We start from the raw sequence: 27,545 nt of genomic DNA, 5'->3' as shown, positions 1-27,545 counted from the left end.
GCACAGAAGCAAACATTTATCCATTTATGCATGCATTTTTGTGTGCATGCAAATGATGGAGATATCAGATCTCTTCATTCAGATGATCCTGAGCCTCCGGATTGAGTCTAATCCGAATTGGGTCCATTTGAGTTCGAGTCATTTTCTTTTGTTGCATTATTTGCTTTTGTCTTAATCAAGTCAAGTTGGTCAGTTGTTTTATTATTAGACTAGTCAATTGGATTTATATAATTGGGTCAATTTAGTGGATTAATTTTGGTAAGGGATTAATTGATATAAGGGTCTAAATTTAGTCAGTGTCAATTAATTGATTTTGTCAATTGATTATTTGACTTAGTCAAGATGTGAGGTCTATATAAAGACTACCCCTCTCATGTATGAGGCAATTGATGATTGAATGAAAAAACCCTAGCCTTTTTCTTATTCTTCTTCTTCTTTCTCCTCTTCTCTTCTTCCTGCATCTCTATAACCTCTTCTTCCTTCTCCTTCCCTTCTTCTTCCTCTTCCTCCTCTTCCTCCCTGCAGTGGTCCGTAATCATCTTGGTATCAAAGCCTCGGTTTTGCCTCTGTTGCCAAAGCCCCAAGATTCTGTTTCTGGACGGATCATCCCGAGTTGTTTTCCACGTCTGCCACTTGATTCCACCTTCGGCCCCACTGCGCAGCCTCACCCCACCACCTCTGCCTCCGCCTCCCTTTTTCCTTCTCTTTTTCTTCGGTTCCCACCAACAACCAGAGCAGGCCCCCTCTCTTTGTCGATTCTATTCATCAGAAGAAGAAGGGGCAATCTCTCTCTCTCTCTCTCTCTCAGTTCATACCAGAGGAGATCGCCTGCAATGCCACCCCGCCTCCGCCTTCATTGCCGGAAGCTGCCTTCGGCCGCCGTCGTGACCCGCCGTCCCTCTCTGGCCGCCGTCCGTCACCGCAGAGCCCCGCCGCAACCCATCCCCGCAGCCGCCACCGCGAGGGACGACCCGCTCTCCCGAACCGTCGGGAGGTTGAAGACAATCAGCCTAAGGGGTAAGAGCCAACCCGTTAACCTTTAGCTCGTTAGCCCGGCTCCGCATCAAAAAAAAAAAGTGTCAGGTGACCTGCACAAGACGGGCCGTAACGGGTTTCGAGTCGGGTCAAACCCGATAACCCGAATTCTAACGGGTCTGAGTTAAAAAAAAAAGAAGAGGGAGGAAGAAGAGGAGCACCGATCACGGGAGAAGGCTGTTGTGGCGACAGAACAGGGAAACCAGGAGAAAGAGGGAGAAAGAAGAGGAGGAAGAGGAAGAAGAACTAAAAGGCTTGGTGTCCATTGTTGAACATGTTTTATTACTATTGTTTTTATCAAAATACAGCATCTAGTATTCTAGCTGAAATGATATGGATATTTTATCCTATATCCATGAACCTTGGCCTTCTTCTCATGGTAAGCAACCATTCATCACCCTATCAATGAAAACATTTGCTGCCAATTGGTCTAATATCCTGCATGCAACTACCTTAACCTTTTCTACCCTCCAATTAGTCAACTATATCATGTGCATCCTTACCCTCCCTCTCTTCATTTCTCTTTCTTATAAATCCCCATTTCAACTTCAAGTTCGTTTTTTTTTAATTGTTTGAGGATCAATAATCCATCCAAACCACGGTTCCTCCCAATATTGTCACTAATATATGTTGTACCTTCAAGTACATGACATCTTTATTGATAATAAGAGATGAGGTATAATTGGATATCTTCAAGTAGGTGTGTTGAATAATAACTGATCACAAAGACTTTTAGGTGGTTGGTTGGAATAATGATTAACTATATATGTTGTGTTGTCCTGGAAGGTTTAGAAATTTCTACAATAACTCATGTTTATTAATATCTAAATACTGGAATTGTTTATGTAAACATTGCTCAGTTTGTACACTGATCTTGATTTCTTGGTCCAATTTTATGTTTTTAATTTTTGATAATTTCGATTGGTTGTCTTTATGTAAGCTTATCTGAGTGCTATCATAGTTTACCTTTATGCACATGATTTCCAGCAAGCTCAGAAGTGTTACAATGATTGTTCCCAGTGAGTTTCTAATTTAAATGTCTTTTATCAGTTTTTGTTTCTTTTTCTATTTTATGTTACCACGCATTGATTGTTCATTGTTGTATTTGTAAGTTTTTTCAACACCGAAACTGAATCTTAACCTAGACATCTTTTCTCAGAATTGAAACATTTCTTTATAGCGATCAGAACCATTGTGCCAGCAAACTATTATCTGCTTATGAGGAAGGTGACACTGAAGAAATCAAACGTGTTGCTAAGTCAAGCACCATTTCTAATCTTGATCATGTGGTACTTTTTCTTAATCATTTTCTAATACTAACACTATTTGATTACCAACATTAGCTTGCCATCAGACAAAAGCATAGTAGATCTTATAGTAATTGTATGATATGTGCTGTTTATCATGAAATGCTTTTAGCCTTTTAATCAACATTAGAACATATTTATGCTGATATGCAAGTAGAATCTTTAGTATGCTGGTAGTCATAAACTGTCCCCTGATTCATGTAAAAGATCACTTCATAATGTCATATGGCTAAGATTCCCTATCTTAGAATTCATCATTAGTTTATTTCCTAGTGTTTTGACACAAGCAGTTAGAGCCTTATAGGAGAAGGACATGGATACCTACAGGTATTATCACATTTTGTAGTATGTACTGTAGGAAGAGTGATGCCGCACCATGCACAGGGAAATCGGCTGCGGCGAGGGTCCAACTCGGCATCTGCTGTGGTGTTGCAATGGGAAACAGAAGAGGAGGAAAGAAGAACAGGAGGAGAAGAAGAGAGGGAGATCGGCAGAAAGAGGAGAGGAGGGAGAAGGAGAGAGAGGAAAGAGAAGAGGAAAACCTGGGGGGAAAGGATTTCTTAATCTTTCATTAACCCTAATCAAAATAAAAGTTCCCAATAAATAGGGCCCAAATAAGAACAATTAAAATATAACCCCCTGACACAAAATAATTCCCAATGAACCCAAAATACACAAATAAACCCTAAAATGTGAACAAACCCAGAAATAACATAAAACAAATATGAAAAATAAAATGGTGGACTAAGCGGGGACATAATCAGCTCCGATGTCCCCATCAACTCCTCCCGGGTGGAAAGAACTTGACCCTGTCGAGTGCAGGTCTGGCCGACTATCGTACTGCTCCAGAAGGTCAGGATCAAGGCGCTGCAACTCGGCTCTCGAAATCCACGTCACATCCGATTCAGGTCGACCTTTCTACCGAACAAGGTAACGTCGGTAACTTTCTCTCCTGATAGATATAACCTGCTCATCTAATATATGTTCTACGTGTTCTCTGCGTGTATGAAACTTTGGAGTTGGCGGCTCTGTTAGAAAGCCCGCCCATGCCGCTGATATTTCAAAAAAATTCAGATGGCAGCGGAATCGGCATAAGCGGGATCGACGTTCATCGCATGAACGTGTTTCAAGAACCGTTCGTAGATAGATAAGGATTAAAAACTTTTAAAAACATTAGAAGATCAGATCTTCACCTTGTGCGGGTAGATGATCACCGCAAACTGAAGTTCGTGGTTTAGGATGAAGGTTCGCTTGAAGCCGTTCAAGTGCCCGGCCTCTACGGGTATCCACACGAAGTAGAAATTGATCCAATCACTCTAATCTCCCCGGGGTGCTAGCTCCCTTGCAGAGATATGCTTTGATGGCTGATCTCCTCTCTTTCTTTCAACTCTTAAATGTGCTTGAGAGGAGGAAGAAGAAGGATGAAGACTTGATGAAGAACCAAAACCCTGATTTCAGCCTTTTCCTTTCCTGCGTTGGAAGAAGGAAGGGAGGAGGAAGGAGGATCCGCCAACCACCTTTGGCTTTCCTCCTTGCTTGCGGCTGAAGGCAAAGGGGAGGGAGAGGGCCACGGCACAAGAGAGGAGAGGGCTTCAATTGATCCCTAGGTCAGCCGCCCACCTCCCTTTTTAAAGTCATGAAGGGCTCCTACAAGTTAGGAGCCCTTGACTTATTTCCAAGAGGGGGCGCCGGCCCCTTCTCTTCATGCCGCACCAATCAAGAGGAGAGGGGCTCATGCCCCTCTTACTTGGTTAACCTAATCCTCCTCCAAGGAGGATTAGGTGTCCCTCTCATGGTTTAGCCCTAATCTAATTAGGGTTTAACCAAATCATGAATCAATCGGGTTCAATCTTTGTTAGTCCTAATCCAATTAGAACTTGAATGAACCATGACTCAATTGAACTCTTCAATCCTAACCCAATTAGAAGTCATGTTGATTCATGAGATTAATAATTAATTTGGACTTAAGAAACCCTAATCTAATTAGGACTTATTTAATTTTAGTCCTAATCCAATTAGGACTTTAATTTGAATCCGAAGTCCTAATCCGATTAGGACTCTAGGAATCCTACTCCAAGTAGGAATCCAATTTTAATTCAAAACTTCTAATCTAATTAGGATTGTAGGAATCCTATTCCAAGTAGGAATCCCAGTCCTACTCCAACTAGGATTCCCAGTCCTAATCCAATTAGGACTCTAGAAATCCTACTCGAAGTAGGATTTGTGTTTAAGTCCAATTAATTAATTCCATTGTTCCTTCTTCAACTGAATATCAATCGAATTGATTACTTGTGATTCCTAATCACGATTCAACCATCGGATCGGTCAATACTTCTAGTGTGTGTGACCCCATAGGTTCTACTCTGACTGGTAGTGAGATATATTATGATCTCTATCACAATATCATTGAAAACTCCTTTCAATGGATTGGAACGATTCCAACTCTACTCATTAGGATTTATCGATCATCGAGATAATCCCTGTGAGTCCCACCATCCACCAGTGACACCTAGCAGCATGTAGTGGCTACCTAGTAGAATAGAATGATGAACCTCTAGGTGCAGTTATCGTGTGATACAGTCCTACTATCGTGGATCCCTACAGGATGGATGTCATGGATAACTCGTCAAACCCCTTCGTCTGTCATATGTCAAGATTTATTCGACTCGAGTTCGATAGTGGAAAACTCTTTCTCCACTTTATATTACTGCCCTGGCCAAGGTCTTAGAACTCAGTCTAACAAATCACATAGGATCACTCCTCTTCTATCAAGGTCGATAGATTCCATGTAAGTGCATACCCTACTCCTACAGTGAACTTACTGCAGCCAATCTACACTACAAGGGCCCATATGACTAGAGACCATGTATACGTGTAGTCAAACTACAATAACCTCATTGTGAGTAGTCGAAGCACCGCAGGTCAAAGGACCAGTCATACTACTGCAACATCAAGCAAGTCACTGACGAGTGGATAGACATCCAAGTGACTTCTTGTCTTGGTCACGCTCAGTACCCTTGTTCTCTAACAAGCACCTGCACTATCACTTCAGTGTCCCTACACTGTGGACTCAAGTCTCGTCCATCCAGAAGGAAAGTGATCTGTGCACTGATCGGATCGATCACCGTCCTCGTGATGATCCATTGATCAGGAGCATTTAGAAATTAATCACCAATGATACATGGCTCAAATTCTCAACTCTTGAGAATATGTATCATCATCTTATTAATTTCTTGGACGATTCATAGACACATAAATAATATGAATGAAAAGATGCCTTTTATTTATTCAATAATAAATAGTCAAGTACAAAATTATGTCCCTAGAATTAACAATGTGTCAGCCAGATTGGCTTCTAGGACATACATCTAACAATCTCCCACTTGCACTAAAGCCAATCAGTCATATATCTAAGCCCCATCTTCTCAAGGTGGGCTTCAGTCTTCTGCTGACTTAGCTGCTTAGTGAACGGGTCCACCACGTTATCTGTGGAGTCTACTCTTTGCACTTCGACATATTTCTTCTCAACATAGTCGCGTATGAGGTGGAAGCGCCGCTCTATGTGCTTGGACTTCTGATGAGACCTTGGCTCCTTAGCTAGTGCTATGGTGCCAATGTTATCGCAGTAAAGTGTTATGGCATCTAATGACATTACACCTAACTCTGCAATGAACTTTTAACCAGAAGGTTTCCACTGCACCCTTAGATACGGCTTAATATTCAGCTTCTAAGGTAGAATGTATAATGATTAGTTGTTTGGAACTCTTCCAATTTACTGAACCACCATTGCACATATTCTGATGTAGACTTGATGAGAGTATAAAAGTAAAATTTTCATATTATCTTAATTAGTATTATAGCTAATCTTTATTAATAAAATTAATTAATTAATGCTTTATTTGTGTTTGAGTGCAAGTAATTCAAAAGATCCAATAATGCTGGGTTTGAGCCCAATGCTTGGCGTTCCGAGCTCAACAAATCCTTAGCGTCTCATCTGAGCCTCACGCCGCCCATCATCCGTACGCAATCCATTTCACTGTATCCAGATGCTTCAGCTAGCATAAGTGCCCGCGTTGTGGCATCAAACGTCTACAACCCGCCTCATTTAAAGCTCCCCTTCCGTTCGAGCAGGATTCATCCGTGAGGAGCTTCCCAGCGTCCGTCATCTCCAATCGTTTCATCTTCAAATTCCCAACGGCAGCGAGGGAAATTGAAAGCCAAACCGGCTCTTTCTTTCATCCGTGAAATAACTCCCCAAGCTCTTTTGGCTTCCAAGCAACAGAGAACCGTCCCAGCCATGAAGAGCATCCCAACCGATCGTGGCATCTCCTCAGAGTCCTTCCGTCTCCCCCATTTCTTCCCAGCTCATCCACAAATCCAGCAGCTGTGAGGAGTCTTCTCAACTTCCCAACATAAATGTCTTCCTAGTTTCTCTTTCCAGCTTCTCATCTACCCGTGAAGCACATTCCCAAAAACAGAGCATGCATCTGTGAGGAGTTTCCCTGCATTTGTGGCGATGTGCGCAACTCCCAAACTTCTGCAACGCTCCCAGCTGAAGAGTCCCAAAGTCGATTCAACTTCATTCATCCCGCATTTCAAGCAAACAGAGGGAGGCCACGGGTTCTGCATTCAAATCCATGCGTTTCAGCTGCGACCCGATCCGTATTCCCAGCCACACCTTCAACAGGCTTAACATGCTATAAAAGGAGGGAAGAAGGAGGGGATTCGGGGGGAGACAGCCGACGGAAGAGGAGGAAGCCAGCAGCCGCGACGGGGGAGACAGCCGACGGAAGAGGAGGAAGCCAGCAGCCGCGACGGGGGAGACAGCCGACGGAAGAGGAGGAAGCCAGCAGCTGCGACGGGGGAGACAAGAAGGAGGAGGAATTCGGAAGCCAGCAGCCGCACGGATCCATCCAGCCAGGCCACGGAGGGGAGAAGGCATCATCGGGTGAAGGCAAGAAGGGAGCTGGGAGAGAAAACAGAGTGCCCTGTTTTCTGAACCAAAGAAAAGAAAAAAAAAAGGGGATTTATGCTTTATTTTATTTGTTCTATACTAATCCCTTTTTACAAAAATGCTTGCATCTTATATGGATAGCTAAATCTAATATAGCTAAGGCTAGGAAAAAGCCTAGCATTTTCTTCATGTATTTCCTTTAATCATCAATTGGATTTTAATGTTTTTGATTTGATTTATGGTGCAGTAGATTGATAGAAATTATTTCAAACTTATATATTTTCTTTGATTTGTTATTTCTCCCGGGTATAACAGATGCTTAGAAATCCATGTAATTTAAAATAGAATTACTGTAATGCTGCCCATAAAACTAAATCTATTTTATTCTGATTAATAGATGATTTTAAGAAATGCATGATTAAGTGCTAGGCTAAATCCTAATGCCTTAGTTATATTTTTTGTTAATCTGAATATTATTTAGCCTTTAATTTTTGTTCACTGTCAAATCCCTGTGGATTCGATCTCGGACTCACCGAGAATATTACTTTGCTACACCCTATACTTGGGGTATCCTACTTTTAATTTCTCTTTTAAAAAGAACAAGATTAAAATCGAGCAAGTTTTTGGCGCCGTTGCCGGGGATCGAACCCGGGTCACCCGCGTGACAGGCGGGAATACTCACCACTATACTATCATCAATATGTGTGCATCCTTCTACCTTCAACTTTGATCTTCTCCCAAAGACCAAGAATAAATCTTTAGTTCTTCTCAAGTACTTAAGAATATTCTTCACAGCTGTTCAGTGTTCTTCACCTGGATTTGACTGATATCTGCTTGTGACACTCACAGCAAGGGCTATATCAGGTCGTGTACATAACATGGCATACATGAGGCTCCCTATTGCTGATGCATAGGGTATCTTGCTCATGCGTTGAATCTCTTCAGATGTGTTGGGGCACATCTTCTTAGAGAGATGAATTTCATGCCTTAGGGGTAAGAGACCCCTTTTGGAGTTTTCCATGCTGAACCTCTTCAGCACCTCCTCTATGTACATCTTCTGTGATAGGCCAAGCATCCTTTTAGATCTATCTCTATAGACCTTTATTCCCAAAATATAGGATGCTTCCCCAAGGTCTTTCATGGAGAATTCTTTTGACAACCAGACTTTGACCGAGGTTAGCATAGGAATATCATTCCCTATCAGGAGAATGTCATCTACGTATAGTACGAGAAAAACGACAGCACTCCCACTAACCTTTTTGTAAACACACGGTTTCTCTTCGTTTTTGATGAAATCAAACGTTTTGATTGCGTCATCGAAACGAGTGTTCCAACTCCGAGATGCTTGCTTTAGTCCATAGATGGACCTTTGCAGCTTGCAGACCTTGTGATCTCCATCACTGGAAGTGAAACCCAAAGGCTGTTCCATATAGATGTCTTCATCATGATATCCATTCAGGAAAGCTGTTTTCACATCCATCTGCCAGATTTCATAATCATAAAATGCTGCAATGGCAAGCAATGTTCGGATGGATTTCAGCATGGCTACAGGTGAAAAGGTCTCCTGATAGTCAATGCCCTCGCGCTGACTATACCCTTTCGCCACAAGCCTTGCCTTATAGGTCTCTACCTCTCCATCCGAACCTATTTTTCTTTTGTAGATCCATTTGCATCCAATAGGTACAATACCTTCTGGTGGGTCTACTAAGGTCCAGACTTGGTTGGAATGCATGGAGTCTAACTCTGATTTCATAGCTTCCAACCATTTCTCGGAATCGATATCAGATATCGCCTCGTCGTAGGTTTTGGGATCCTGCGGTTGATCCCTATCTCCCACTAGGAACATTTCCTCGGTATCCTCTTCTAGTATACCTAAGTATCTATCGGGAGGATGGGAGACCCTACTAGATCTGCGAGGTGGTTGAGGGACATCGTGTACTGGCTTTGTATGAATGGGTTCGATAGGATCCATGACTCGTTGCTTTTCAGAGACTTTTTCTTCAAGCTCAATTTTCCTCCCACTGCCTCTATCAAGGATAAACTGATTTTCCAAGAAGATGGCGTGACGGCTCACAAACACATTGTGATCCTCTGAGACGTAAAAATTGTATTCTAATGACTCTTTAGGATATCCTATAAAACGAGCACTTATGGTCCTAGCCTCTAACTTGTCTGCCTGTAGTCTCTTGACGTGGGCCGAGCATCCCCAAATCTTGATATGACCAAGACTTGGTTTCTTACCATGCCATATCTCATACGGTGTGGTAGGAACGGATTTAGAGGAAACTCTATTCAGTAGGTATACCGCGGTAAGTAAGACATCTCCCCAAAGAAACATAGGTAAATCAGTGAAGCTCATCATGGACCTGACCATATCCAATAGGGTCCGATTCCTCCTCTCTGACACCCCGTGAGTTGAGGTGTACCCGGAGGTGTCCACTGTGAGACTATGCCATTTTTCTTGAGATAGTCCCGGAATTCCCCACTAAGGTATTCTCCTCCTCGATCTGATCGAAGAGCCTTAAGAGGTTTTCCAGTTTGTTTTTCTACTTCATTCTTGAACTCTTTGAACTTTTCAAAAGACTCAGACTTGTGTCTCATAAGATACACATACCCATACCGTGAATAATCATCGGTAAAGGTAATGAAGTACGAATAACGTCCCCTGGCTAGCACATCGAATGGGCCACATACATCTGTATGTACTAGGGTAAGTATTTCAGTGGTCCTCTTCCCATGTCCTACAAAGGATAATCTAGCCATTTTTTCTTGAAGAAAGGACTCGCAAACTGGATATGACTCGGAAGTCAATGAGCCTAGAAGCCCATCTTTATCTATTTTGTTCATTCTGTCCTCTCCAATATGGCCAAGCCTGAGGTGCCACAAATATCTTTGGTTTATCTCATCCCTGGATCTCTTGGATCCTTTGGCATTCACTTCCTGCTCAGTAACATTTACAGATACATCCATATGCAAATGATAGAGACTGTCAATCATAAAACCACGTGCGACTATTTTATTTCTGAAATAAATAGAACAACAGTCTTTGTCAAATGTAAAAACATGACCTTCCTGTGCTAGACATGAAACAAAAATCAAATTTCTGCTAGCAGCAAGTATATAATAGCAGTCTCTAAGTAATAAACTAAAACCAGACGGTAGTCGCAGTTGGTAGGTGCCCACAGCCACAGCAGCAACTTTTGCCCCGTTGCCAACCCGAAGGGTTACCGCACCTTCCGCCAGCCTTCTACTTTCCTTTAGACCCTGCATGGTAGTGCACAAATGAGCACTAGAACCAAAATCTATAACCCAACTAGAAGTAGAAGAAACCGTTAGATTAGTTTCAACTATGAGCAAGTCTAGCATACCTTCTGAAGGTGTGTCTGCCTTCTTGTTCTTCAGGCTCTCGAGGTATGAAGGACAGTTTCTCTTCCAGTGGCCGTCGACATTGCAGTGGAAACATTTTCCTTTGTCATTAGCCTTTTTCTTTTGAACTTCCTTCTTTGGCTTCTTGTCTTTCTTCTGCTTCTTAGCAGGCTTCTTTTTCTTCCAAGTAGACTTTCTCTTGGAACCAGAAGTCAACTCAGCAGCAAGGACATTGCCCCTTGAACCTTTCAAGGCTCCCTCAGCAGTTACCAACATATTTATCAGTTCAGTCTTAGTGCATTCAATCTTATTCATGTGGTAGTTTACTTTAAACTGTCCAAATGAATCAGAAAGTGACTGTAGGATCAAATCCACTTGCAATTCCTTGTGCATGTTCATTTCGAGCTTCTCAAGCTCCTCTAGGTCCTTGATCATAGTCAGACCATGATCATGGACAGACTGCCCTTCGCGCATCTTTGTCTTGAAGAGCCTCTTGAATACTTCAAAATGAGCTGTGCGACTCTGTTCACCATACAACTCTTGTAGGTGTGCCAGTATGTCCCTAGCAGTCTTCATATTCTCATGCTGGCATTGGAGTTCATTGGACATGGATGCCATGATATAGCACTTGACCCTAATGTTATCGTCTGTCCACTTTTCATGCGTTGCACGCTGATCAGTGGTCGGACGTGCTGGTAATGTGGGGATATCTGATTCGAGTATGTAGCCTAATTTCTCACAGTTCAAAATAATTTTGAGGTTTCTTAGCTAGTCCTTGTAATTGGTTCCAGTCAACCTATTGGTCTCAAGAATACGGGTCAAAGGATTTGAAGCTGACATTGTATCTGCAGAGAGTAAAAATTCTAGTTAGACTTTTGTACTTGATCATTAATCTGTTCTAAGATCTTTTAGAACAAATGTACCTTTCACTATTTTTTCGAATCCCTTACACTCCCCTGGTAAGTAAACGGAAATCCTACGTGACTAGAGTTTCTAGTAGGTACTGCGGTCTCACCAATCTACATGGCACCTCACCTAACAGTTATTGGTGACACATAGATGGATGAGTGTACAACTCTTGTACAATGCTTCTCAAGCATGTTGCAGTGCAACTTGGTCTCTAAGCCATGAAGACCTCACCTAACAGTTATTGGTCCCATTTCTTAGTTAAGTCAGACCCACCGTATAACCGTAGAAATAAAGTCGTCATTGGGTCCTCACCTAACAGTTATTGGTACCCAACCCCACCTTTACCCTATAACATCTCATGTCTATAGAGAGGTCCAGCCCCCCGATGCAACTTGACCACTGTGTCCAGCCGAGACAAATCAACATCAGAAAGACCTTAGCAGCTCTACAACAGTGGAAGACCTATTGACTTAATATTGGTTAATCAGGTCTTAGTGTTTGCAACTTGAGCTCTTCATAAGAGGTAATCGAACAATTGGCCAGGTAAGCAGGTGGGAGGCTCCCCTTACTCAGAGAGTAAGGTCCTAATTAAGTAACCACCTTTCATGCTTTCCTAGACACCAATTAGATCAATTAATCTAATATGACTTGCTCATGTTGGTTCACTCTCGACTTGATTGAGGAGGTTTTAATTTAGGTCTCAATTGGGTTTGTTACATCACATGTAAACCTATCTACCCCGCTCTCATTCACATCACATGCAAACGGCACATCACAGGCAGTTATAATCGCAGCATCAAAATAAAGATAAACTTTAAATAGGTGATGATCATGGATTCTAATTAGGTCGTATTACAAGCACATGCACATCAATCGATCAACTGGTCTTCAACTCTTGAATTGGTTCCAAGCCTCCTTGATTCGATCCTTGATCAACTCTTGATCCAATCGCCATCAACCGCTTAGATCACCTGTTCATCTTATGCCTTGTCTTCAACTTGATCGTTGACGTACATCACATCACAGAAATACAACCAGATGTAAAATAAAAATAATAATAAATTACATCTCCTTTTAGGAGGCACACAGGCCTCTCAAAACATCAAATAAGATGCATGCAAGCATCTGAAAAATTACATGACATCACAGATCACATCGCAGGTCATTATATTTGATACCAAAAGGGTTTGAATCCTATGATCATCACCACATGCAGCAATTATAATTTTCAGATCTGAAAACTAACTGATTATCTCATGCCATAGGTTGCTGATCATGCTAATCATGATTCTAAACTTTGTAATCCTATTAACAATGCAATTAGAATCATCTTTTTATCACATAAAAATCAGCATGCAAAAATCAGCATGCAGAAAATTTTCAGCATGCATAATCTTTCAATTTTCAAATCTAATAAGCATATTAATAATTAATCCTTACCTTAATCTACGAAGCCTAGGCTCTGATACCACTGTTAGAAAGCCCGCCCATGCCGCTGATATTTCAAAAAAATTCAGATGGCAGCGGAATCGGCATAAGCGGGATCAACGTTCATCGCATGAACGTGTTTCAAGAACCGTTCGTAGATAGATAAGGATTAAAAACTTTTAAAAATATTAGAAGATCAGATCTTCACCTTGTGCGGGTAGATGATCACCGCAAACTGAAGTTCGTGGTTTAGGATGAAGGTTCGCTTGAAGCCGTTCAAGTGCCCGGCCTCTACGGGTATCCACACGAAGTAGAAATTGATCCAATCGCTCTAATCTCCCCGGGGTGCTAGCTCCCTTGCAGAGATATGCTTTGATGGCTGATCTCCTCTCTTTCTTTCAACTCTTGAATGTGCTTGAGAGGAGGAAGAAGAAGGATGAAGACTTGATGAAGAACCAAAACCCTGATTTCAGCCTTTTCCTTTCCTGCGTTGGAAGAAGGAAGGGAGGAGGAAGGAGGATCCGCCAACCACCTTTGGCTTTCCTCCTTGCTTGCGGCTGAAGGCAAAGGGGAGGGAGAGGGCCACGGCACAAGAGAGGAGAGGGCTTCAATTGATCCCTAGGTCAGCCGCCCACCTCCCTTTTTAAAGTCATGAAGGGCTCCTACAAGTTAGGAGCCCTTGACTTATTTCCAAGAGGGGGCGCCGGCCCCTTCTCTTCATGCCGCACCAATCAAGAGGAGAGGGGCTCATGCCCCTCTTACTTGGTTAACCTAATCCTCCTCCAAGGAGGATTAGGTTTCCCTCTCATGGTTTAGCCCTAATCTAATTAGGGTTTAACCAAATCATGAATCAATCGGGTTCAATCTTTGTTAGTCCTAATCCAATTAGAACTTGAATGAACCATGACTCAATTGAACTCTTCAATCCTAACCCAATTAGAAGTCATGTTGATTCATGAGATTAATAATTAATTAGAACTTAAGAAATCCTAATCTAATTAGGACTTATTTAATTTTAGTCCTAATCCAATTAGGACTCTAATTTGAATCCGAAGTCCTAATCCGATTAGGACTCTAGGAATCCTACTCCAAGTAGGAATCCAATTTTAATTCAAAACTCCTAATCTAATTAGGATTGTAGGAATCCTATTCCAAGTAGGAATCTCAGTCCTACTCCAACTAGGATTTTCAGTCCTAATCCAATTAGGACTCTAGAAATCCTACTCGAAGTAGGATTTGTGTTTAAGTCCAATTAATTAATTCCATTGTTCCTTCTTCAACTGAATATTAATCGAATTGATTACTTGTGATTCCTAATCACGATTCAACCATCGGATCGGTCAATACTTCTAGTGTGTGTGACCCCATAGGTTCTACTCTGACTGGTAGTGAGATATATTATGATCTCTATCACAATATCATTGAAAACTCCTTTCAATGGATTGGAACGATTCCAACTCTACTCATTAGGGTTTATCGATCATCGAGATAATCCCTGTGAGTCCCACCATCCACCAGTGACACCTAGCAGCATGTAGTGGCTACCCAGTAGAATAGAATGATGAACCTCTAGGTGCAGTTATCGTGTGATACAGTCCTACTATCATGGATCCCTACAGGACGGAGGTCATGGATAACTCGTCAAACTCCTTCGTCTGTCATATGTCAAGATTTATTCGACTCGAGTTCGATAGTGAAAAACTCTTTCTCCACTTTATATTATTGCCCTGGCCAAGGTCTTAGAACCCAGTCTAACAAATCATATAGGATCACTCCTCTTCTATCAAGGTCGATAGATTCCATGTAAGTGCATACCCTACTCCTACAGTGAACTTACTGCAGCCAATCTACACTACGAGGGCCCATATGACTAGAGACCATGTATACGTGTAGTCAAACTACAATAACCTCACTGTGAGTAGCCGAAGCACCGCAGGTCAAAGGACCAGTCATACTACTGCAACATCAAGCAAGTCACTAACGAGTAGATAGACATCCAAGTGACTTCTTGTCTTGGTCACGCTCAGTACCCTTGTTCTCTAACAAGCACCTGCACTATCACTTCAGTGTCCCTACACTGTGGACTTAAGTCTCGTCCATCCAGAAGGAAAGTGATCTGTGCACTGATCGGATCGATCACCGTCCTCGTGATGATCCATTGATCAGGAGCATTTAGAAATTAATCACCAATGATACATGGCTCAAATTCTCAACTCTTGAGAATATGTATCATCATCTTATTAATTTCTTGGACGATTCATAGACACATAAATAATATGAATAAAAAGATGCCTTTTATTTATTCAATAATAAATAGTCAAGTATAAAATTATGTCCCTAGAATTAACAATGTGTCAGCCAGATTGGGTTCTAGGGCATACATCTAACAGGCTCAATAGCAGGTGATGGGTCAAGTTGATCAACAAAGGCGGGTGTATCAATAAAAGGGCCAGAAGGAATGAATGTTGACTTCTTGTATGGGACTAAATCTTCAATATTAAATGTCGTACTAATCCCATAATCTTCAGGAAGATCTACAACATAAGCATTCGAACAAATTTTTTTTAGGACTTTGAACGGTCCCGCACTACGAGATTGCAACTTTTTGAACGTTCCCGAGGAAAGTCGTTCAGGTCTAATTCTTACCATGACATAATCGCCTACATTCAATTCTTTATAACGTCAGTGCAAATCAGCAAGGAATTTATATTTTAAGTTATTGGAGTGAATACGTTTGCTGATTTTCTGATGCAATGAATGCAGGTGTAATACAAATGATTGTGCAGACTTAGAGACTCTATGTTGATGAGACATGGGAATCAAGTCTATGGGTTGCCTAGATTTATATCCATTGACCACTTCGAAGGAACTCATACCCAAGGTTCTATTGACCGAACTATTATATGCAAACTCGACGGTCGGTAACACTAAGTCCCAAGTCCTAGCATGCTCACCTACCAGACATTTTAAAAGGTTCCCTAGACTTCGGTTGACTACTTCTGTCTGGCCATCAGTTTGTGGATGATAGGTAGAGAAAAATTTTAATTTGGTGCCTATCATGTGCCAAAGGGTTTTCCAAAAGTATCTCATGAATTTAACATCCCTATCAGATACAATAGATTTTGAAAGACCATGGAGTCTAACGACTTCATCAAAATAGAGTTTCGCAATCCTAGAAGCATCAGAAGTCTTAGAACAGGGGAGAAAATGGGCCATCTTAGAAAATCGATCCACAACTACAAAAATGGAATCGTGTTTGGTGGAGGTAGGTGGAAGTCCTAACACAAAGTCCATACTAACATCTTGCCAGGGACAATCGAGAACGGGTAGTGGAGTGTAAAGACCAGTGTTCTACTTACGTTGTTTGGCTAGTTGACATGTGCGACACTGACCGACAATCTTGGCCACGTCTCGCTTGAGGCTCGGCCAAAAAAAATATTTTTCCACTATTTCAATGGTTTTGTCTCTCCCAAAATGCCCAGACAGTCCTCCAGCATGTATTTCCCATACTAGAAAATCTCTTAATGAGGTTTGGAAAATACACAATCAGTCGGAGCGAAAGAGGTAATCATCATATAAAAAGAAATCATCTTGTTCTCTCTCTACTCCATCTCGTAGGATCAGGTATACATCACTAAAATCGGAACAGGTAGTATATTGTTTCCTGATCCTTTCAAAACTAATTACTTCAGTGCTCATCACGGATAGGAGGAAGATCCGTTGAGCGCATCAGCCGCTTTATTTTCAACTCTGACTTTGTGTTTCAGGACAAAAGTATAGGCTTAAAGAAACTCAATCCAACGGCCGTGTCGATGGTTCAATTTCTTTTGGAAGTTGAGATACTTTAAAGCCTCATAGTCAGAGTACAATATAAATTCTTGTGGTAGCAAATAGTGTCGCCAATGTCGCAAAGTTTGCACTACCGCATAGAATTCCTTATCATAGGTGGAATAACGCAACCTGCCGTCGCTTAATTTTTCGCTAAAGAATGCGATAGGATGACCTTCTTGGCTTAACACGCCACCTATGCCAATGCTAGAGGCATCACATGCGACCTCGAATACTTTAGTGAAATCAGGGAGGCGCAAGACAGGCGCTTCGGTCATCCTTTTCTTAATTTCATTAAAGGCTTGGAATGCCGACTTAGTCCAAATGAAGTCTCCTTTCTTCATGCAATCTGTAATAGGAGAGATTATCGAACTAAAATTTCTAATGAAGCGACGATAGAAAGTAGCTAAGCTATGAAAACTACGTGCTTCTGATAAGGTCCTGGGCTCAGTCCAATCGACTATCGCGCTTACTTTTTCCGGATCAGCGGAGACACCCTTGGAAGACACAATGAACCCTAAGAAAGTGATGGGGACATCAGCTAGGTCCCCATTTCATTTGCATATTTGTTTATTTTATTTCTGGATTTATTTGCATTTTAGGGTTTATTTTATTTCTGGATTTATTTGCATTTTAGGGCTTATTTGTGTTATTTGTGGGCTTATTAGTCATTATTTTTGTGTAAGGGGGTTTTATGCAAATTGTGTTTATTTGACCCTATATATTGGGAACTATTTTCATGATTAGGGTTTAATGAAAATTTACGAAATTCCCCCCCTACGTATTCTCTTCCTTTCTTCTTCTCTTCTCCTTCTCCTCCTCTTCCTCCTTCTCTTCTCCCTCTTCTTCTGTTTCTGATTTAAAATCCCACTAAGGTACTCCTTCCGGAACTGGTTCTACACCAACTTGGTATCAGAGCGATTGGTTTTGCTTCTATTGCCAAAGCCCCGATCCAACAACAATCTTCCTTTCCTCCGGTTCCCATCAACAACAAGATCAGGGTCCTTCTTCCATCAGTTCTGCTCACCAGGAAAAGGAGTCCCTCGCTCTCTCAGTTGTCACAAGAAGGAATCGAGGGGAACAATCCCTCGGTTTCAAAAAAAAAAACAAGAGAAGCAGGGTCTTCGTCCCCGTTCGTCCGTCCGCTGCTACCATTATCGCGGTTCCTCCGACGTACCCTGCCCGAGCCGCCGCTGCCCCACTACCTGCAACCACCGTCAGCCGGTGTATGGCCGAGCGTCGCCGGATCCCCGAATTTCTGTGGGCGCACGAGTACTACGCCGTACCTCGACCACGGACACCGGAGCGTGTCGAAGGGCCGCGAGCAGTTCCCGCCGCCGGAAAGAAGAAGAGCGTCACCACCCTCCTTGCGGCCTTGTCCCTCGAACCCGCAGTCACCACTGCGTCGGCCGCCCCGCCTGCAGCCGCCGGTCCGCCCTCCGTCCCGCACGCAGTCACCGCTACAACCGCCGCCGCGTCCTCCGCCCCGCATCCAGTCACCGCCGACCATGGAGCTGCGGCCGCGAACCCCGTCGCCATGCCGTTCGGCCAGTCCGCAACCGCCGCCGAAGTGACCAGAGCTCCCTCCCGAATCGATCGGGAGGTTGAAGAAGAAGCCAGGTAACGGGTAAGTCTTAAACCTGTTACCAACAACCCGGTAACCCGGTTCAGCGATCCATTTAAAAAAAAAAAATTCGTCGGATCACGTGACTTGCACGTGTCCCGCAAAAAAAAAAAAAATTCGTCGGATCACATGACTTGCACGTGTCCTGCAAAAAAAAAAAAAAAAAAAAACTTACCTCTGTCTTGACGAAGAGGAAACCTTAAGGGGTTTCCGCCACCGACGTCGCCGCCCTGTGCTGCGACCGCCCCGCCTCCATCGTCGCCGCCCTATGCTGCGCCGCCCTCTTCCTCCGCCATCTACACGCCGCCCCGCCCCGTGCCGCTCCGTCTTTGCTGCTTCTGACCATGCCGCCTCCTGCCGCCACCGAGGTCTGCCATTGCCGAACCGCGACGCCACCGATCGAGGTGCTTCCTCCTTGCAGCCAACCACAGCGCCGCCCGACCCAGCCGCGACGCCGTTGGGCAGCCGGCAGACCATCCGAGCTCCGCCCGCCTCCTCCGAGCGTCATCTTCTCCCTCCCCATCGAGCCGCGCCACCACGCTAACTCCGTCACACGCCACCGCCGCTACACCCACCTCTGTTTGCCGTTGCACCAGACCGCCGCCTCCACCTTCTCCTTTCCCCTCCGCTTTATCCCCCCCTTGTTTCATTTCCCCTTTTCTCTCAAGCTGACTCCACCCGTGGACCGCCAACAGCCCACAACCCCTCTTCAAGCCCACGGCCCGCATGCCTGTTATTCTTTCCACTCTTGATCCCAGGCCCACACAGCAGGAGTCTGCCCCTTTCTGAACCCCAAACCCACAAGGTCGCCAGCCCTTTGAGCCCAAGCCCAATCGGCTGCAGGTCCTATTTCAGACCCGATCCAGCACCTCTTTTCAGCCCAGTACAGAAGTCCGAGAGCCCTTGTGCTACAGATCCAGGTCCATCGATCCAGCTAGCTCCATCCGGCGCCAATTTCATGTTCGAGAATCTACAACGGACGCTTCCGGTCGACTGCATCTGCCATAGGTAACAGGTTCTCCTTTATTCTGGACTTATTTATCTAATTATGTTCTAGTTCTCTTGCATGACAGTCTTATTTTGAAACTTATTTCCTTGTCAAACTACAAAACCTAGAATATTTACCACCACACTCATGCTACCCACCATTTAAATCTAAATATTAAATTAGCACATCTTAGCGACAAGACAGTTCTCAACATCCATAGATCAGATTACTTTCGGACTTTAAATGACCGTAAAACGTGTTTGCAACCTAATTTCTTATAGTGACTAATTTTCTACTTTAATTCTGAAGTAACCAACGTACAAATTAGTAATATTTACTTTTAAGTTACTTTTGTGAAAATTTGCTGATTTTCGAATTCATAGTAGCTTGCATTAGTAGGTTGTCCTGCATTGCATTTGGTCAGTTAGGGTTCATGAGTAACATTGCATATTATATCACCAATTAGAGTAGTCTCTGTATGCCAACCCGTAGTGGTAGGGAGTACCTCCTCACTGACTCTCAGACCCCTTTACCCACCATGGATCCCAGAGTTTTACAAGATATTCTGGACCAATTAGCTGCATTACGAGCTGATCAAGATGAATTCAAAAGAGAGATCCGTGCTTTAGTGCAACATCCTAGGAATCCTGAACCGTCAACCCCAATCGCAGCTTATCCTGAGCTTGGTTTGGCCACACCACCTGTAGCTTTTCCCCATACCCCTAGGAACCAACTTCCTCCTGATCCCCAGCGCGATCTTGATGAGCGACTACTTCGTACCGTGCGAGTAGATGCCCCCACATTTGCTGGTCAATTAGAGCCAAGCGTGTACCTGGATTGGAGAGCAGCCATGGATAATTATTTTGAGTGGTACGATATGCCCGATGATAGAAAAGTACGGTTTGCCAAAATGAAGCTTATTGGGCAAGCTCACTGGTACTGGCATAACGTTGAACATCGGCGTGAGACCCAGAGGCTTCCACGTATCACCACCTGGGAGGATATGAAAGAAAAACTGAATGAGAAGTATCTGCCATTCTCTTACCGATAACGCCTTATGGATAGGTGGCAAAAACTAACTCAAGGAACTTCAACTGTTGCCGATTACATTGCACGATTTGAGGAGTTTCACATGAGGTGCGGTGTAATCGAAGAGGAGACTGTTACTCTTTCTAGGTTTCGGGCAGGACTCCGCGAGGAGATCCAGAAAGAATTGATCCTCCGAAAGATTACCACCCTTGGCCAGGCATACCAGTTGGCTCAAGATGTGGATAGTTTTTTACGAGTCCCTGTAGTGAGACGTACCGACTCTCGGTTCTTACCCCCAGGAGCCCGACCTAATCAAAGCTATCTCCCGCAGCCCAGACCACTCTCCAACCATCCTACCCAGCCCGATTCTAGCCAAACGCCAACTAGGACGTTCCCGATGCCTGCTCAAAGTATGTCAACTGATAAAGGAAAAGGCATATTAGGGTCCAACCCGCCCTCAAGAAGCCAAACCCAGTGTTTCAGGTGCCAAAAGTTTGGCCATATCGCGTCCCAATGTAATGCCAAGACTTATTTAATGACTGAACTAGAAGCAGGAACCTCGGAGACTGAATGTGTCGAAGAAGTCTATGAACCAAACATCGAAAATTTTGTAGAAGACTTTGGAGACGAACAGACCGTGTTAGAGTATGCCCAGCCTACATCCCAATATGAGCCCACTGATCGGAATGACCAAAACCCTAGGCTTCATGTGGTTAGGTGTACACTAGCCCAAACAAAGACCGAACAAGATTGGCGTAGGACCTCCCTATTTTACACGCTTATTAAGATCAATGGTAAAACATGCAAAATCTTATTTGATAGCGGGAGTTGCATCAACGCCATTGCCTCTGGAGTTGTTTTTCGCCTTGGCCTGACATCTACCCCTCATCCTAATCCATATAAAGTAGCCTGGGTAGATAAGACGTCCATTTTGGTATCGGAAAGATGCTTTGTCCCGATTCAATTCCTATCTTATAAAGACGAGATTTGGTGCGACTGCCTTCCGATGGACGTAGGTCAAGTCATTCTAGAAAGACCTTGGTTATACGATAGGGACGTCACACTTCATGGTCGGTCAAATTCGTGTAGCTTTATGTTTCAGGATCGGAAAATTATACTGAATTCATTGCCTCCTAGAGAGCCTGGCCCTGAGAAGAAGGGTGCTACACCACGAAAAGATGAGTCACTTCACATCATTACTTCGAAAGAGGTAATGAAAGATATCGAAAGCCACTCACCTGTGTTCGCCCTTGTGGCTAGTGTTATCAATGTGGAGTCAAATGCCGAGCATCCGGCCGCCGTAGTTCTCCTGTTGGAGGAGTTTCACTCTGTTTTTCCAAATGATCTTCCAGATGCACTCCCTCCAATGCGTGATATCCAGCACGTAATTGATCTCATTCCTGGAGCGTCATTGCCAAATCTTCCCCATCATAGACTCAACCCAAACGAGCACACTGAACTGAAACGTCAAGTTGACGAACTCTTCACTCGAGGGTATATTCGTGAGAGTCTGAGTTCCTGTGCTGTACCTGCACTCCTCACTCCCAAGAAAGATGGCTCTTGGAGGATGTGCGTCGATAGCCGTGCTATCAATAGAAACACGGTTAAATATCATTTTTCCATTCCTAGGCTGGACGACCTTTTAGACTATATGTCTGGTGCTACAGTTTTTTTCCAAGATCGATCTAAAAAGTGGGTACCACCAGATTCGGATTCGTCCTGGGGATGAATGGAAAACTGCATTCAAAACCAAAGATGGACTCTACGAATAGTTAGTAATGCCTTTCGGATTAACAAATGCCCCAAGTACTTTTATGAGGGTGATGACACAGATCTTTCGACCTTTCTTGAATAAATTTATCGTTGTATATTTTGATGACATCCTCATCTATAGTCAAACTCAAGAGCTCCATCTCTCACACTTAAGGCAGGTTTGTGATGTCCAGCGGAAAGAGAGCTTCTTTGCAAACCCTAAGAAGTGTACCTTCCTGACTGATCACGTCACTTTCTTAGGATTCATAGTGTCTTCCAAGGGTGTATCCGCTGATCCAGAAAAAGTAAGCGTGATAGTCGATTGGCCTGAGCCCAAGACCCTAGCAGAAGTACGTAGTTTTCATGGTCTGGCTACTTTCTATCGTCGCTTCATTAGAAATTTTAGTTCGATAATGTCTTCCATTACAGATTGCATGAAGAAAGAAGACTTTATTTGGACTAAGTCGGCATCCCAAGCATTTAAAGATATTAAGCATAGGATGACCGAAGCACCTGTCTTGCGCCTCCCCGATTTTACTAAGGTATTTGAGGTTGCATGTGATGCCTCTGGTGTTGGCGTAAGTGGCGTGTTAAGCCAAGAAGGTCACCCCGTCGCGTTCTTTAGCAAAAAGTTAAGTGACGGCAGGTTGCGTTATTCCACTTATGATAAGAAATTCTATGCGGTAGTGCAAACTTTGCGACATTGGCGAGACTATTTGCTACCGCAAGAATTTGTCCTGTATTCAGACCATGAGGCTTTAAAGTATCTCAATTCTCAAAAGAAACTAAACCTTCGATACGGCCGATGGATTGAGTTTCTGCAAGCCTATACTTTTGTGTTGAAACATAAAGCTGGAGTTGAGAACAAGGCTGCTGATGCGCTCAGTCGACGGATTTTCCTTCTATCCGTGATGAGCACTGAAGTAATTGGTTTTGAAAGGATCAGGGAATAATATACCACCTGTCCCGATTTTAGTAATGTATACCTGACCTTACGAGATGGAGTAGAGAGAGAGCAAGATGATTTCTTTTTACAAGATGATTATTTCTTTCGCTCCGACCGATTGTGTATTCCTCGAACCTCATTGAGAGATTTTCTAGTATGGGAAGTACACGCTGGAGGACTGTCTGGGCATTTCGGGAGAGACAAAACTATTGAAATGGTGGAAAGACGTTTCTTCTGGCCGAGTCTCAAGAGAGACGTGGCCAAAATTGTCGCTCAGTGTCGCACATGTCAACTAGCCAAACAACGTAAACAGAATACTGGGCTTTACACTCCACTACCTGTTCCTGATTGTCCGTAGCAAGATGTTAGCATGGATTTTGTGTTAGGGCTTCCACGTACCTCGACCAAACACGATTCTATTTTTATAGTGGTGGACCGGTTCTCTAAAATGGTTCATTTTCTCCCATGCTCTAAGACTTCCGATGCTTCTAAGATTGCCAAACTTTATTTTGACGAAGTCGTTAGACTCCATGGCCTCCCAAAATCTATTGTATCCGATAGGGATGTTAAATTTATGAGCTATTTTTGGAAAACTCTTTGGCACATGATGGGTACCAAATTAAAATTTTCCTTTGCCTATCATCCCCAAACTGATGGCCAGACCGAAGTTGTCAACCGAAGTCAAGGAAATCTTTTAAGATGCCTGGTGGGTGAGTATGCTAGGACTTGGGATCTCGTGTTACCAACTGCCGAGTTTGCATATAATAGTTCGGTCAATAGGACCTTAGGCATGAGTCCTTTTGAAGTGGTGAATGGATATAAACCTAGGCAACCCATAGACTTGATTCTCATGTCTCATCAACATAGAGTCTCTGAGTCTGCACAATCATTTGCGTCACACCTGTATTCATTACATCAGGAGATCAGCAAACATATTCATTCTAATAACTTAAAATATAAATTTCTTGCTGATTTGCACAGACGTTATAAAGAATTGAATGTAGGCGATTCTATCATGGTAAGAATTAGACCTGAACGACTCCCTTTGGGGACGTTCAAAAAGTTGCAATCTCGTAGTGCGTGACCATTCAAAGTCCTAAAGAAAATCAGTTCGAATGCTTATGTTGTAGATCTTCCTGAAGACTATGGGATTAGTGCGACATTTAATATTGAAGATTTAGTCCCATACAAGAAATCAACATTCATTCCTTCTGACCCTTTTGTTGATACATCCACTGTTGTTGATCACCCTAATCCAGCACCTGCTATTGAGCCTCCACCTCCACAGTTTCATGCACGCAGAGAACACATAGAACATATATTAGATGAGCAGGTTATATCTACCAGGAGAGGAAGCTACCAACGTTACCTTGTTCGGTGGAAAGGTCGACCCGAATCAGATGTGTCGTGGATTTCGCGACCCGAGTTGCAGCGCCTTGACCCTGATCTTTTGGAGCAGTACGTCAGTCGACCAGATCTACACTCGACAGGGTCGAGTTTTTTCCACCCGGGAGGAGTTGATGGGGACATCAGCTAGGTCCCCATTTCATTTGCATATTTGTTTATTTTATTTCTGGATTTATTTGCATTTTTTTAGGGTTTATTTTATTTCTGGGTTCATTTGCATTTTAGGGCTTATTTGTGTTATTTGTGGGCTTATTAGGCATTATTTTTGTGTAAGGGGGTTTTATGCAAATTGTGTTTATTTGACCCTATATATAGGGAACTATTTTCATGATTAGGGTTTAATGAAAATTTACGAAATTTCCCCCCCACGTATTCTCTTCCTTTCTTCTTCTCTTCTCCTTCTTCTCCTCCTCTTCCTCCTTCTCTTCTCCCTCTTCTTCTGTTTCTGATTTCAAATCCCACTGAGGAACTCCTTCCGGAACTGGTTCTACACCAGAAAGTGACGTGATCGGTCAGGAAGGCACACTTCTTGAGATTTGCAAAGAAGCTTTCTCTCCGAAGAACATCACAAACCTGCCTTAAGTGTGAGAGATAGAGCTCTTGAGTTTGACTATAGATGAGGATGTCATCAAAATATACAACGACAAATTTATTCAAGAAAGGTTGAAAGATCTGTGTCATCACCCTCATGAAAGTACTAGGAGCATTTGTTAACCCGAACGGCATCACTAATCATTCGTAGAGTCCATCTTTGGTCTTAAAGGCAGTTTTTCATTCATCCCCAGGACAAATCTGAATCTGGTGGTATCCACTCTAAAGGTCGATCTTGGAAAAAACTGTAGCACCAGACATATAGTCCAAAAGGTCGTCCAACCTAAGAATGGAAAAACGATACTTAACCGTGCTTTTATTAATAGCACGGCTATCGACAAACATCCTCCAAGAGCCATCTTTCTTGGGAGTGAGAAGTGCGAGTATAGCACAGGGACTCAAACTCTTACGAATATACCCTCGAGTGAGGAGTTCGTCAACTTGATGTTTCAGTTCAGTGTGCTCGTTTGGGTTGAGCCTATGATGGGGAAGATTTTGCAAGGATGCTCCAGAAATGAGGTCAATTACGTGCTGGATATCACGCATCGGAGGAAGTGTGTCTGGAAGATCCTTAGGGAAAATAGAGTGAAACTCCTCCAACAGGGGAACTACTGCAGGTGGGTGCTCAGGATTCGACTCCACATTGATAACTCTAGGCACAAGGGCGAACACAGGTGATTAGCTTTCAATATCTTTCATTACCTCTTTCGAAGTAATGATGTAAAGTGATTCATCTTTCCGTAGTGTAGCATTCTTCTTTTTAGGGACAGGCTCTCTAGGAGTCAATGAGTTCAGTATAATTTTCCGACCCTGGAATATAAAGCTACACGAATTCGACTGTCCATGAAGTGTGACGTCCTTATCGTATAACTAAGGTCTCCCTAGAATGACTTGACCTACGTCCATCAGAAGAGCTGCATGATGACCTCCCCACTGTATAAGTGAAGAAGTAGATTAGATGCTTCAAATAGTTGGCAATGAGAATTTAGCAGAAGAGCCATGCGCAGGTGCTTCTGTATTCGCCCCTAAACCTACCTCGCTGTGAGTTATGTGGGTGAGAGTGAAGCCTGACTTGGGTGAAATTTCAACCAAAATGATTGGCCAATTGAGTGAACATGATAATCCTTCACATAGATTCTGCTCTTTCTAGGATGTTCCTGGCTGAAGATTTGTCAAATCAATCTTCATAGAAAGATTCCTGGAAGAGGTTGATTGGATGACTTTGTCATGGCATATCCTTTCCAGCTTCCAAGCTAATTGATTAGTGAATATCATGGTTAGAATGATGAGGAGTGGCCCCATTGGTCCATTTAGACCAGCAAGTAGCGCTTCTTTCTGTCACGCCCCGAACCCGGGGCCCGGGGCGCGAGCAGACGCCGCGCACCTGCAGGGCGGACCCCGCAGGCACGCAAGGCAGATAAATCAGATCAACCGTCAATAACTAATTAAAAATAAATTCCAGTTTTCATATCAATGTCCATATATATACATAAGTCAAAAAGAAAGTCCATATCTACTAGCTAAATACATCATGATCACTCCATCCCGTAATCCCTATAATCATATATCATCACCTGCAAAAATGTAAATAGTAGGAGTGAGCTAACAACTCAGTAGGCAACATCATGCAATAAAGTCATCATATAACATGTCGTCATGCATATAAAAAGCAAGTCTGAACTTGGATGATTACAGGATCTTGGTTTAATACCTCTTAAGTTACTTTGGTTAACGGTTGTTTGTATGCCTAAATTTTATTCCATCTCCCGCTGAGCTTGTAGTGGAGTTCAGTGTATATGTCTGTGTTGACATATGTGTGATTTTATTTTGCCCGACAGTCCATGATATCTACATTAGAGTTGATTTATCATTTTCTGTGATTTCAACTCTGATTTTTAGCTCAAGGAATTCTGTTTCAATGCTTGCAGATAATCAGGCTTGCGAGGAAATTGCCAACGGGGGATTTGAAGGAGCTGAAGGGAGAAGAGGCCAAGGAAGAAGAACCTCTAGATGAGAATGACCTCACTTGACCGATCTTAATTGGTTTGAGAAGTGCAAATCAAAATCGAATCCTTCGGTGCACAAAGTGTTTTTGTGGAGTTGTTGTTGAGGCCCAGTGGTGATACACATGTAAAAGCAGTTGCTTACCAATCTGACAGCCTGTCATGTAAAATTTACACTCCTTAAGTCTGCTATTGGACATTGCTGTTGTAACTTTAAAATCAATATCACATGAGCTTGTAAAGGTCATGATTTGAAGTGGTTGTGTTGCGTCTCTTCCTTTGATGTGTTTGCTAGGTGTTACTAATGCCAACAACAAGGCTCTTTAATGCAGACCATTTTCCAAGTAGAAGACTCCCTTGAGAGTTGTTCCAGATGCG

General features: G+C 43.1%; 1 protein-coding gene across 1 annotated transcript in view; it reads left to right on the top strand.

Moving 5' to 3' along the window:
• The window catches only part of LOC103697993 (gamma-soluble NSF attachment protein-like), a 51,395-nt gene extending 23,972 nt beyond the window's left edge, over nucleotides 1-27,423 (top strand). Inside the window, exon 10 of the mRNA XM_089926500.1 lies at nucleotides 27,093-27,423. Within this exon, the coding sequence (XP_089782626.1) occupies nucleotides 27,093-27,194 (102 nt within the window). The 3' untranslated portion in view covers nucleotides 27,195-27,423. The remainder of the gene's footprint in view (nucleotides 1-27,092) is intronic.
• The last annotated feature ends 122 nt before the right edge of the window (nucleotides 27,424-27,545 follow it).

The sequence above is a fragment of the Phoenix dactylifera genome, chromosome 12 (genome assembly GCF_051530095.1).
Source record: "Phoenix dactylifera cultivar Ajwa chromosome 12, Ajwa_hap1_PhDact_Kaust_v1.1, whole genome shotgun sequence".
Taxonomy (NCBI): Eukaryota; Viridiplantae; Streptophyta; class Magnoliopsida; order Arecales; family Arecaceae; genus Phoenix; species Phoenix dactylifera.
The sequence above is the reverse complement of the archived record's forward strand: the minus strand, read 5'-3'. Positions and strand labels throughout refer to the sequence as shown.